The sequence below is a fragment of the Dipodomys ordii genome, unplaced genomic scaffold (genome assembly GCF_000151885.1).
Source record: "Dipodomys ordii isolate 6190 unplaced genomic scaffold, Dord_2.0 Scaffold113, whole genome shotgun sequence".
Lineage (NCBI taxonomy): Eukaryota > Metazoa > Chordata > Mammalia > Rodentia > Heteromyidae > Dipodomys > Dipodomys ordii.
This window is the reverse complement of record NW_012267329.1, coordinates 2,525,170-2,538,923: the sequence shown is the minus strand read 5'-3', so window position 1 is coordinate 2,538,923 and position 13,754 is coordinate 2,525,170. Positions and strand designations below refer to the sequence as shown.

At 45.7% G+C, this 13,754-nt stretch overlaps 1 protein-coding gene across 2 annotated transcripts in view; it reads right to left on the bottom strand.

The window, feature by feature from the left end:
* Nucleotides 1-11,231, bottom strand: part of Mrvi1 (murine retrovirus integration site 1 homolog) — a 102,719-nt gene extending 91,488 nt beyond the window's left edge. Inside the window, exon 1 of one of the 2 annotated variants that reach the window (XM_013028720.1) lies at nucleotides 11,042-11,231. In XM_013028720.1, the coding sequence (XP_012884174.1) occupies nucleotides 11,042-11,108 (67 nt within the window). In that variant the 5' untranslated portion in view covers nucleotides 11,109-11,231. The remainder of the gene's footprint in view (nucleotides 1-11,041) is intronic. The other variant, XM_013028723.1, reaches the window with a different exon arrangement.
* Between the last annotated feature and the right edge of the window lie 2,523 nt (nucleotides 11,232-13,754).

The window sequence follows — 13,754 nt, the reverse complement described above, 5'->3', positions numbered from 1 at the left end:
GCTGTGGCTCAAGTGGTAGAGCGCTAGCCTTGAGCTGAAGAGCTGAGGGACAGTGCCCAGGCCCAGAGTTCAGGCCCCATGACCGGACCCCCCCCAAAAAGACACCCGAATAGTTGTTGCATTTTTATACACATGGGCAAAAGCAGAAATGCCATCTTGTGGGTCTTACCCTGAAGTCTCTGTGAAATAAGGATAGGAATTGTTTCCAGCCTGTTTGCCCCTTAGCAGTAAGGCCTGACTGTGGGAATGGAGAGATCCATGAGCTACTACATCCATGCAAGCTCCTCTGGGCTTTCAGCTGGAAACTTTCCAGAACACATTCTGTTTCACTGCCCTTTTAGTCCTCTAGATGTGCCCCAGTAAGGGTAATACATGTGCCCCTGTCTTATAGCTCTTTCGCTACTGACCAGTATGTGAAAGGAAATTTCAGCTCAGTAGGAAAAGTGACTTTAATCTCTGCCAATCAGCCATCTTCAGGAGAGAGAAGGCTGGGGAAGATTGTGGATATTTCTTATTCTGTCTTCTAATTCCAGATTTAACCAGAGTCCGAGCTTCATAATATTCCTGAAATCTGTGAGTCACATCCTAAGATTAGAAGTTCATTTTTTTTCTATTAGCTCATGAAAGATTCTCTTTGGAAAAGTTAACATTGGGGGCTCTGTAAGCTGGGTATCACACACAAACAGGAAATGCATAGCAACCTTGGGCAGGAAGAGTGTAGTTACTCGTGTGCAGATTCTGGGCAGGCTGCATTAGCACTGAGCCCAGAGCAGCCCTTGGGCTTCTAAAGGTTTCCTTGGCTGCCCACCATATGGAGAAGTCATGAATTAATGTGATTCAGACTCCAAAAATAGTCGTCAGAACATCTAAGATTGCCATCCATCCTGAGCTGGGCCAGTCCCCTGGGAAGGTAGACATTTCTAAAATGTCCTCATTTACCCAGCATGCCTTATGTCAGGCCCAATTTCAATCTTGGCCACTGTTAACCCTCCTGCTCCTGCTTGCTCATTCCCTCTCTACTCTGCGTCGTGTGCTGCTTCCCAAACAGGAAATTCTCAAGATTCAGGCCTGCATCTTGCTGTGACCAAGTTGAAGGCTTTTAACCCAACATAGGATTTAAAAGGGCAACCTGTGATTTAATTCCCAAAGCTGAAAATTGAAGCAGAATCTTGGGCAGCCCCATGCCTCTGGCCTCATGATGCTCTTGTCAAAGGGAGACATTGCCACGAGGCTGGTCTTTCACTCTGAAAATTATTCTGGGATCCCTGGAAATGTTATGATCATGAAGACTAGTCCTTATAAGCATACTTCAGTGCTGGGTATGTCCTGTGTGTGGACAGAACATTGTCCCTTTCTTCCCTCTTCTCTGTTCTTCTGCAACACTTGCCCAAGAGCTGAGGGGATAAGTTGAGGTACTCAATAATTTGTTTGCAGTGAGATGCTTTTGAATGGCCACTCTCCTGCTAAGGGCCTCCACCCCCACTAGTCAAGATTCCCAGTTCCTTGAGGGGGTGGAGATTAGGAATGCTCAAAGGCAGGAGTGATACAGAGAAAGAGAACCAACCCTTCCCATCCTGGGGAAAATGACGGGCTTTTGAGAGCGAGCATTTTGTGTGTTCTGATCCTGGAGCTGGAACTCAGAGCCTAAGTACTGTCCCTGAGCCACTTTTTCTCAAGGCTAGTACTCAGATCACTTGAGCCATAGCTCTACTTCCAGCTTTTTTGAGTAGTTTATTGTAAATAAGAGGCTCATGGACTTTCCTGTCTGGACTGGCCTCGAACTGAAACCCTCAGTTCTCATCCTCCTAAGCAGGCAGGATTATAGACATAAGTCACAGGTGCATGGTGAGAGGGAACTATTTTATTGTGATAGCCATCCTAGAAAGCTGTTTCTAGTTTTGCACACTAACTCTGCTTAGAGCCTCCATTGCCTGCACTGTTTCACATCCAAGATTAGATTTACCCTTGCAAGGATCAGTATTGCCAGGTAGATGCTGTTCTATGTTTTTCAGGTGTAGATGCTGAGATGCAGTGGAGTAAAGTGACTTAGGACAATCACACAGCTATCAGAGGTCCAGCCAAGACTGACATGGCATCCCTGTATCTTTTTCACACTACCAAGAGACCCTCTCTTGAATTGCCTCTCTGCTCAAGGTCATTTAAAACTAATCGTCTTCTGGAATTTATTCTCAGATCCATTGTTGTTTAGATGTGACCTTTGTAGGATCAATACTGTCACAGACTCCTACTTATACTCTACTAGCCATCACTTCATTTATAATCCATCTTTTTTTTTCTGGGGTAGATTCTAGCCCACATCAAGAAGACTAACCTGTACTTCTGGGTGTTTTATCACTTTCTCGAATCTTGAGTTAATATTTCCTCTTCATGTGGTTTTAAAGGCAAATCTGAACATGGGCCACAAGCTCAGCCTCAGTGCTCTGACTTTCTTCCTGTCTTTTAGCTCCTCTTAATAGGTTCTTTTCCCTTCTTAGTTGGAAGCCAGTCCTTGAACGGGAGAGCCCCTGATGTCTTTGAAGTAGAAAGAGGCACATGAGTTCCAGACTGATAAAGTGGCATTGTGTCTACCCTGCTTGTTAGGAGCTTCCAGTCTTAGAATCCTGGACCTACATGGAATCAGGAGCTTGTAAAGAAGAAAACAAGCAAACAAGACAATTAGCAGTAATAACAACATCCCCTTAGCACCAAAGACATCCTGTGGGTATAAGGCTTTGGCTAGGAAGACTTCCTCAAGCTCCTCACTTCCTATGACATAGATTCTATCTTGCAGATAAGGTAGGAAGTGCAATGACTTAGTTGCAGAGTAGTGCATAAACAAGCAGGGCCTTTAGACCACTAATTCTTACACTTTCCCAACTCAAGCCCCTGGTATCTCTTCCAGGAAGAAGCCTTCTGGGTTGACTTGGCCCATTTAGATCCTTCCTTGGTGGTTCTTCAAAGGTCTATGAAACATAGCCCCTATTTAAGCACAAATGTCCCTAGCTAGCTTTTCCCAAAGCTTGTTCTATAATGCCATGAAGAGCTCTGAGATGTAAGATATTATATGTCCCTACATTTGGAGATAACAGCGTGAAGTACAGGATATCTCAGAGACTTTAGGAGGCAAACATTCAGTAGGTCTCTGAGAAGACACAGGAAATAATGTCTCCTAACCTTCTATTGTTGTTGGGTTGTTGATGATGATCAAAGTTTTTCAAGATATCTCAAAGGGTCCACTGCAAAACATAAGACTAAGATGTCCCCAATCCCTTTAGATTAGATGGTATCCTAAGGGGTGAGCGAACAATAGTTCTAGGAGTAGTAGCTTGGAACCCTCTCACTAGCTCTGGCCCATAGACTGTCACCTCTGAGCCTAGACACTGAGAGGTGACACCTCCTAGAAAAAAAATCTAAGAGAATTAACTCAGGAGAGAATTAAGTCCTCCTTCCCCTTCCCCTAATCACTCTTCCACTGGGGGCAAGGGAGCAGGGAACACGTTGGCAGGTGAAGGGAAGAAAAGGGTGCCCAGGGCCATCTGGAATTCCAGGCCCTTCTGTAACTATATAATGCTGGATATTTCCTCCATAAAAGATTCTCTGTCAGGATTTGAGGAATCATGACAGATCCCCAGGATCTGTGTGTGATCCAGCTAGTCCTAGTGTCCTCGGGAACCATGTTCAAGTGGGGTATCTCAGCTGTCATGTACAGATGGTCACTCGGGGGCTGATTTAGGCTCAGAGTGTGAGGGCAGGATTCTGCATGTCTAATCTGCTTCCAGGAGATGCTGATGCTACATCATCAGCCCATGCTGTGGACAATGAGGCCCAGGGCTATTTAGATGAAGTAGGAATAGGGATGAGGGCCCAAGAAAGTACTTCCATTCCAAATTCAGAAGAAAATAAACTTAGGGCAAAGAAAATATTTGAATAGGCAATGGTAGTATACATTTCTTTTTCTCTAGCATAGCCATAAAATTAAAATTCTTAATATTTTCTTATAGAGGGAAGTATCTATGAAGGCAAGTGTCTGGAGTCTACAGAAATGCTAGTGGGGCAATGGGTGTGGTTATATGGATAAGACTGACATCTGGAAACATTGCTTATTGCAGAGCCATCCATACTGGAGCTCAGCTCGTTGGAAGGAATGATACGCACAGGCACACTCATCTGCCCCCAACATAGCTGGTCCTATATATAGCATGAAAGAAGGGGGACCAGGGATCTGACAACTGCTTTTCTTAGCGACAAAAACAAAAGCATCCGTTCTCATCCGAGCAATGGCTGTCTAAAGCATGAGTCAAGTGCCTTGCTAACAAAACAATGAATAAGCAGCCCCTTCAGCAGTTAATGTTTCCTTCAAAACACAGTCTTGCATTTACTTTGGACCTGATGCCAGTCCAGCTGTCCCCAAAGGCACTGCCAGGACTTTCTGAGGATGAACAGTGACAGCTGTCTCATCTAACACAACTTACAGGCCCTCTTGTCACAGACACAGTACCTGCCACAAATACTGCTTTGGGATGGCCTACACTGTGTGACTGTGAGGTGAAATCCGTGGCCTTATGGAATGAATGGTTTGAGGAAACCCAGGCCTCGGGAAGGAAATTATTTGCTCAGGGCCACAACATGTGTTGGAGACAGAGCCAGGCCAAAACTTGGGGTTGCTGCTTCTATGCTTTCTTCATTTCAGCTCAGGAAGTGGCACCATGGATGGAGTTTCACTCCCTTCAAACAGGGGAGGGTTCATTTAGTCATTCATTTGTCCATGCACGTATCCATTCATTCACTCACTATCCATCAAAAACCTTGTATAAATTTGCCAGGATCTAGCTTCCCTTAATACCTCTCTGTAAACTCATGATGAACTTAGGTTTTGAAATCTTGCTGGCCCTGTCTCTCCTGTCTCTTGGCCTCATCATCTTTCCCGTGTGAATGTTTGTCTCTTGATGGGCTGCATGCACTTTATACTAAGGGCAAGATGACTTTGGCTCTACCACTTTCCAACTGTGTCATCCTGAGTGAATTACTCAGCCTCACAAAACTGAGCTAATACATCACTTAACACAGTATTTAGCAGATACTCAGTAAATACCTATTGTTACTCTTGCCACTGAAACATGGCGGTTTCAGCAAATGGAATCTTTCCCTCCAGGCTCTGACAAGGAATCAGAGCCTTTTCTGTTTGGGTGCCTAGGCAAAGTTTGTGCTTTCTACACTGTAGCTATGGTCATAGGGAACAACTTGCCACTGGTTCTGTGTCTATGATGCTGGATCCTGGAGGCTTATCACCAACCACTCTCATTATTCTCTATTCTGCTTAGTGGACCTGAGAAGCTGTCTGACTCCAATTTAGGGGATGTCCTGTAATCCCCAGACCTGTTGGGAATGTTGGCCATACACAGAGACAATAGCTAAAATGTAAGTCTGTCCTTGAATATACTAAAAGGTGAATCAGCCCACAATAAATATGATGAGTTGTCTGTGTAAGTGACCCAAGAAATTCTTCATGTGTGTGCAGAGGAGAGGAGATTTGATGGTCTGAGATCCTCAGAACAGGAGACAAAAAGGCCATTTTCATGAACAGGTAATGACTCCTTTAAAGACATTCATTTAATATTTTGGCAGTATTGTGATTTGAACTTGGAGTTTTTGTGCTTGCTAGGCAAGCAGTCTTACTGCTTGAGTCAAAACTCCAGCCATTTTTGCTCTGGTTATTTTTGAAAAATGGTCTCGTTTTTGGCCTGGATTGGCTTGGGCCACAATCCTCCTAAATGCTTCCTGCTGTAGCTGGGACAATAAATGCTCATCACCATTCTCAGATTTCTTACGAATCTTTTTTGCCCAATCTGGCCTGCAACTGAAGTCTTCCCAATTGCTACCTCTCAAGTAGTTAGAATTACTAGTATGAACTGCCACACCTCGCTAAAGACATTGCTTTGTTATCAATTCCCTCTTCTTGAGAAACCTCTGTGTACATGGGATGACTTCCTATGATTCTGAATTGACCTATTGAGCCTATGCAAGGCCCAGATCTTTCTCCCAAGAACTTAGACAGAGATTAGAAGCTACCAGAATGTGGCCAAGCTGGGCCTGTGCCCTAGAGTGACAGTCCTTATACTGTGGTTTATATGTCCAAGAATACAAGATGGTCCAGTAGAAAAAAATTGGAAACTTCTATCTCTTTTTATTGTTTTATTTTATTTATTTTGTACCCATACTGGGACTTAAACTCAGGACCTAGACAGTGAGCTTTTTTGCTCAAGTCTAACACTCTACTACTTGAGCCACAATTGTACTTCCAGCTGTTTGTTGGTTAATTGGCAATAAGTATCTCACAGACTTTACTGACCAGGATGACTTCAAATCACAATCCTTAGATTTTAGCCTCCAGAGTGGCTAGGATTAGAGGCCTGAGCCATTGGCACCCTACCATTTTTAATTTGAAAATAGGAACAAGTAAACTTTCTTAATATGAGGAATGGCAGTGGTGGCCTTATATGGAAAGGTCACTGTCACATCCAGTATATGAGATATCCTGAGTCAGTGGGAATTCCACCCTGATAAAGGAGGTACTACCATAGCACGAGTGAATTCATTTGCTTTTGGTGATGCATGACACAGCTTATATACATCCAAGTTGATTAGTGAAATATATTTACCTAGTTGAACCAAACTAACCATCATAAAATAGGCATGTGCTTTTAAAATGTGGACTCAAGCACAGTGCTGGTGGTTCATGTCTGTAATCCTTGCCACTTGGGAGGCTGAAATTTGAGGTTCCTGGTTCGAAGTCAGCCAGGCCAAGAAAAGTCTGCGAGACTCTTACCTAAAATTAGTCGCCAAAAAGCCAGAAGTGGAGCTCAAATGGTAGAGTGCCAGCCTTGAGCAAAAAAAGCTCAGGGACAGCAGCCAGACCCTGAATTCAAACCCTCAGGACTCACACACACACACACACACACACACACACACACACACACACGTGCGGTCAAGATGCTAATTTTTTTTACTAAGGCTACAAGACTTTCGGAAATGTTTGCAAACTAGTGAATAAAACTGAAACTTTAGCATCTCATCCAAAAAGGTGGAGATATCTGAGCTGAGTTTCCTCTGCCTTCTCTTCCTTCCTCTCTCTCTGCTCCAGCCTGAGCCACTCTGCTCCTCCCTCCCCCACCCCCACCCCGGTGACACCCACGGATAGTCCCACTTGGCCTTCTTCCCTTGATGGCTGAGTTGTCCCACTGTCCAGCAAGGAAAGAGAACTTGCATCCCTCTCCCACTCTCTTTCTCTTCATCTCTGGTAGGCATTGGGCTCCCCAAACCTAGGGCTCATTCTAAAGGGATCCCCTGTTCCCCGTTCCAGAGCTCACAGGCCATTTCCTCTTTGCCCCTTGGCTGCAGCTGATAATGACTTCCTGCTGTTCTCCTTTTGGTGCGTGGCCATCTCTTTGGGGGCTCCTAGATGGCAGTAAATAGTCTATTTGCTAAATCTCTTGAGCCATCTGGTCTGGGCTGGTTCCTTACTGGGAGCCTGATTGATAAAGTGTCTCTTTCAGCCATGACAGTCATTAAAGCCAGAGGCTATCCAAGTGCCAAAATAAGACTTTCAAAAATATACAGCATAATCAATCACATATCTCTTGCCAAAGAGTACTTACTTAGGAAAAACAGGATGGTTGTTAGCACTATTCCTCAGAAGTTCTTGCTAATTAAGCCTCGCCTTAGCAACCTTTAAAAAAAAAATGATGATGCCCATGAAGAGTTTCTGGTAACAACCTGTCTTTCGGTCTCCCTTACAGAAGGCCCTGACAGAAAAGGCAGGGTCTATATTAGGTCCTAAGCACAGGTCGCTTCTGCTAAGGCATTGAGTCCAAAGGCTCATCAGGTGAGGCTGATCTGAGCTGCCATCTGAACTGAGTCTGACTTCACAGGTCTTGATTTTCCAGTCAGTTGCATGGTGACACTCAAAGATCAGTTTCTGGGACCTGAGTCACTGACTAGAGGCAGAGTGACAGCCATTATAGAAAGAGCCCGCTTTGGGGCTGCCTTGCATGCCTGAGGCCCTGGGTTCGATTCCTCAGCACCACATAAGCAGAAAAAGCTGGAAGTGGCACTGTGGCTTTAGTAGTAGAGCACTAGCCTTCAGCTGACGGGCTGAGGGACAGCACCCAGGCCCAGAGTTCAGGCCCCATGACTGGCCAAAAAGAAAAAGAAATGAAAAAGAAAAGAAAGAAAGAAAGAAAGAGCCCACTTTGGATTGAGGCAGCCTGAGCTGGAATCTCTACTCACCACCAGCCTCCTTGAACCATAGTATCCTGAACTCTATATAGAGTAAATGAAATAAGAGATCTCAATAGTAGGAGTCCAATTAATAGCAGTTTCCTGCCCTCTTTCCTTTTTTACTTACTATGCCAGATCTCAGTTCTCCATTGCCCTTCCCAATTAGCAGGTGCAAAGTCTGGGACTATGATCTCTGTCCTCCCCAGACATCTGGGCCTGGGCTCCCTCTTGGGTGGCAAATAGAACCCTTCTGCCGTCTAGCCACAGCAAGGTAGCTAAAGAGCAGCCCAATGGCTCTGTGAGACTGCCTAGGAAAGGTGACCGGGAGTGGGTGATTAGAGACTCCATCTTCATCCTTTCAAACTTAATCATAAGTAACCAATCATCAGGAACATGTGCTTAATAAACTCTACCTATTTAGCCAGGATACACTTTGGAAGCATCCAGTCCAATTATGTACCCAAAAAGAATTGATCCTGCTGGACACTGAAGGCTTACACCTTTATCCTAGCAACTCAGGATGCTGAGATCTGAGAATCAAGATTCACAGTCAACCCCAGACACACAAATCCAAGAGACTCCAATTGGAGTGGCTTAAGTGAAAAAAGCTAAGCAACAACACAAGGCCCTAACCCCAGTAACACCACCTACCCCCAGAAAAAGAATTGATCCAGAGCACTTACTAGACACCCGGCATCATTCTGCATTCCTACACAAAGTGGGAACTCTGTCTTGCAGTGCTTAGTTCCCGCTTTTCCCAAGGAAGGTATGAGTACATCCATCCATACCATCACAAAAGGCTTTGAGGAGGAGATGGGGGCTGTTTGAACCTCTAAGAACCTGTGCCATACAGCATAGCCCATCCTCTAAGGAATCCATTTTCCTCTCTTAGACTCACAGAGCTTCTTACCCTCAAAACTATGAGCCCCCTGGGCCCCTAGGGAACCCAAAATACTATTTAAATCCATTGCTTCATCCCTCAATGGCGAGGTATGCTTGGACAAGTCATTGAACAGCCAATGTCATCACCTATAGGACTGAGGTACAGCTACAGCCTTGCAAGCCCTGCTGTAGGGACACAGGACGCCACAGGGGACAGGCAGCTCCACATGCATATGTTGGGAGAGTCTGTGTTTCTCCCACCCTCCTCTCAGAAATGGGACCAAGCAGAAGTGAGCAGACATGAGTCTCCAGAGAGAGGCCCTGAGATCAATGCTGCTGCGTGTTCTCTCTGTGCTATACGACAAGGATGGTACTAAGAACCCATGACCCAGGAGTCATGGAGTATGGCACAAGAAGAGCTTAGAACAGTGGTTAGCACATCATAAGAACTATGTATTTTCTCTCTCCACCACTCTAGACAATACGCTTATGGGCATAATGGATTGAGTTATCTTTCCCAGGCAATCTTAGCAGCATGTGAGAAGGCTTCATATACCATCAGGCATACGAAAAGGGCTATCTGTTGTGAATATAAACAGCCACCCCTGACACACATGGATATACAACCCTCACAAACAAACACAAGCACAACTGTTTGCTCTGACAGATTCAAAATCACAAGTCACCATGGGAGGCACTCCCAGCAGTTTGAAAAGGCAGGAGCCAGGGTCATGGTCATTCAGACCTAGCAGAAGCCCTAGCTCTATCCTTGGTGGTATGACCTTAGGCAGGTCCCTTCACCTGACTTTCCTCCCATCATGTCAGTATTGGGGTTACAGGTAAGTGAAGCCACCTGCCTCACAGGCATGTATCACCTTCTGATGGGGGTGGCTGCCTCTCTCCTGCCCCCTGTCTGACAGTTCTGGGTAGCTTCTCCCTGCAGAAGACACAGCCCAGAGCAGCCCCTGCTGCTGGATTTTCATGAACCCAGAAAGCTGCCTGAAGCATGTTAGGAGATCAGCAGCTGCTGCCGCTGGGAGGGAGGTGGGAGCACCAGGGGTCCCAGCCCTATTGCTGTTTATACAAACTGCAGAGCCTCTCCAGCTTTTACAACTGTTTACTGTGCAGGATGGAGCCGGGCAGCTGGGCCTCTCTTCAGCCTTGGGTTCCCACTGCTTCTCTTTGGAGAAAGCCAGTCTGAATAGCTCAGCCATTGAGAATCACCTCAACATGAGCCCCTGGACAGGAGCAGGGCTGGAGCACCCAAGGCGGCACATGTGTCCCCTTTGAAGACTATCAAAAGTGCAAAGAAGTGGAGGAAGCTTGGACAAAAAGAAAAGTTGGAGCAGAGATTGAAATAGGGGTTATGACCAGCGCCCAGGACAGAAGGGTGAGACACAGACACGGGGGCAGAGTCAAGGATAAAGACAGGCAATTACCAGTATAGAGTTCACAAGCAGACGGGTACAGGGCAGGCAGAGGGGAGAAACAGGAAACATAGAGGAGAAATTCACTCCTGGTTAGGTTGCATAGCCTCAGGACCCCTCTTCTGCCACAGAAGCCCCCCACCCCACACCCACCAAAAGCTAGAGGTTGAGCTCTCCAGTGAGAAACCCCAGTGAATGCACATTTTCAAACAAGGAGCAAGAAAGGAGAATTTCCTGAAGTTAAGACTGGAAAGTTTTGCTTCTGATTTGCAACTTAAGATAGCAAGAATAAAAAAATATTCAGCTGAAATGCCACCCCATCAAGCCAACTCCCCTGAACGATAAGAGTTCAGCGCCCCCATCCCAGCACCCTGTACCTTTAAGAAGGCTTCCTTCCCTCTGCTTCCCTCCAGGCTGAAGAAGCAGGTTATTCTAGGCTATTGCAGAGGACTTACCTAAAACTGAGTTATTCCCCTTTCCTCCTCTGGCCAGCCTCTCTTCACTCTGGGGAGCTTTTACCATTTAAGGTCAATGTTACATCTGGCTCTGGAGCTCTGAGCTGAGAAGCCTCTGGCTGCAGAGCCCTGGCCACCCTCCTCCCCTGAGAGGGGCTGGGTCTTGGAGCCAGAATGCCTCCAGGGCCCCCTGCAACTGGGCTCTGGGGGCTTAAAAGGCAGAAGAAGCCCAGCAGTGGGCCTCAGAGCTCAGGGCAGGCTGGGTGGGCCTGAAAGACCACTTATCCATGGCCCCTCCCACAACTTCCCCAAAGTATATGGCAGTGCCCATGGGCCATTTCTGCCACTGAATACTATCCTAGCCAGAGGGATGAAGGGGATTCTGCAGATCTGCCTCCCACCCTAAAATCTTCAGCAAGCATGGGAGTCTACATGAGAGCCTGGCTACATGCCAGAAGAGACTGGGAATATTTCCTGTCCCAGGGATTGGAGAGTGAGCATTGCTCCCACCTTAAAAACTCTTGGGATTGCCAGAGAGAAGGGCCTGAGAGGTCTGGCTAATCCCAGATGGGCACTAGCCCCAAGGCCCAATCCCTTTTTCTCCACTAATGGTCATGTGGCCATAACTATCACAAAGCCTCAGTCTCCTTTTCTCTAAAATGGGAATAGTAGTTTTAATACCTAGCTCACATAGTCACCAGGGGCACAAAATGAGACAATATTCAAGTGTTTTGCATAGAGCCAGCATCCTCTGAATGCTAGGTCAACATTAATGCGCTCGCATCCCTACCCAGCCAGGTGGGAAGGGCTGTCTCTCTCCTGGAAGTCCACACTCTGTCCACACTGCTTTTTACCCTCTTTGAGTGCCTTGCCTAGCCAGAGTCAAGATCATAGCGTGCCAAGCCTAGACAACCACCTGGGGGTTCCAGGCTTTCTGGGATTTGAGGCAACACAGAGAAACTCTGGGTAGGATTGCCCGAGACCTACAGGATTCTCCTTCACTTTGACTTTCAGATAAACAACATTATTTCAGTATAAGGATGTTCTGACATTGCATGAAACACAAAGTGTTCGAAGAGATTATGTGTTTTTCATCTGATGTTTATATCTGGTTGAGCATCATATATTTTTATTTACTAAATCTGGAAACCCTAAGCCCAGGCCATCACTTGTTATCCTGAGAACATTGACCAGCCATGGAAAAGAACTGTAGGGATGGCAGCTCCAAAGCCTCATGATCTCCTGTGACAGCTGCAGGAATCTGTACAGTCCCCACCACAGCTGTGGCAAGTGCTCTCCACTGAGCCTGGCTTACCAGGCCTCCAGCCCCAGGATGTAGTCCTGAACTGTCTGTCATCCCAGGATCATTGTGACAGAGATCTCTGCTAGGTGTGTTTGTATGTACGTGGTGTGTGTGTGTGTGTGTGTGTGTGTGTGTGTGTGTGTGTGTGTGTTCAATCCCATTAAAACTAGCATAAGAATGAATACAATGAGCAATTGTATTTTGTAGATAAGACCAAGAAAGGCTGCCTTGTGTACTAACATGTTTTCTCTTGGTGTCCACACCTGTCCATCTCTGGGTACAGGTTCCTACTGCTGAGCCATGAAATAGGAACCACTATAATTACAAGTAGACCTTTACTGAATTCTTTAACACTGTTTCACCAAAGTTCAATGTAATTAGAATCCCCTAGTGGGAAGCTATTAGACTCCTCTTCCAGAAGTTCTAATTCTATAAATCTAGACCCTTGGAGGGATTCTCCTCATTGCCTACTTTGGGGAATGTTGCTCCAGGGGTTGATTGTATGAAGCCAGCAGCTGGTATTACAGAGACCCCTGGAAACCAGAAGTTGAAGTAAAACAATGCACGGTGTGCCTGCACAGTTGAAGTAAAACCCATACCTAGTGTGCATGTGAGTGTGTATACATGCCTATAGTGTATAAAATATGTATTAAATTCCTAATGTATTCCCAGGGCTACACTACATGCTTTACATAAAAACATGTATGTATCTCTTAAGTGGCTTATGATATAGAATCATTATATTTCTCTCTGTGTGTCTGTCTCTTTCTTTTTGCTAGTACTGTAGTTTGAACTCAAGGCCTCATGCTTGCTCTCTACCATTTGAACCATGCCTCCAGCCTGGCTTTTAGCTGGTTATTTTGGAAATAAGTGTTTGGGGGACTTTTCTGTGCAGGCTGCCTTTGAACTTTGATCCTCTAGAACTCAGCCTCCTGAGCAGCTAGGATTGCATTTGTGAGTCACCAGTGCCTGACAGATTTATTATATCTTTCCTTCAAAAATGAAACTGAAGGCTTGGAATGTGGCTTAGTGGTAGAGTGCTTGCCTAGCATGTATAAAGCCCTGGGTCTAATTCCTCAGTACCTCATAAACAGAAAAAGCCAGAGGTGGCTCTGTGGCTCAAGTGGTAGAGTGCTAGCCTTGAACAAAAGAAGCTTAGGGACAGTGTCCAGGCCCTGAATTCAAGCCCCAGGAACGGCAAAAAAATAAAAGAAAAGGAAGGAAGGAAAGAAGGAAGGAAGGAAGGAAGGGAAAAGAAGAAAAAAGAAAGAAAGGAAAAGAAAAGAAAAGAAAGCTCAAAGAAATAGAATGACTTGCCTGATGATCCACAGCCAGGAATATTAAAGCTGAGACATGACTCCAGATGGTTTGGTCCTAAACCCTTTCCTCTATCCCAAACAACAGCCTCTT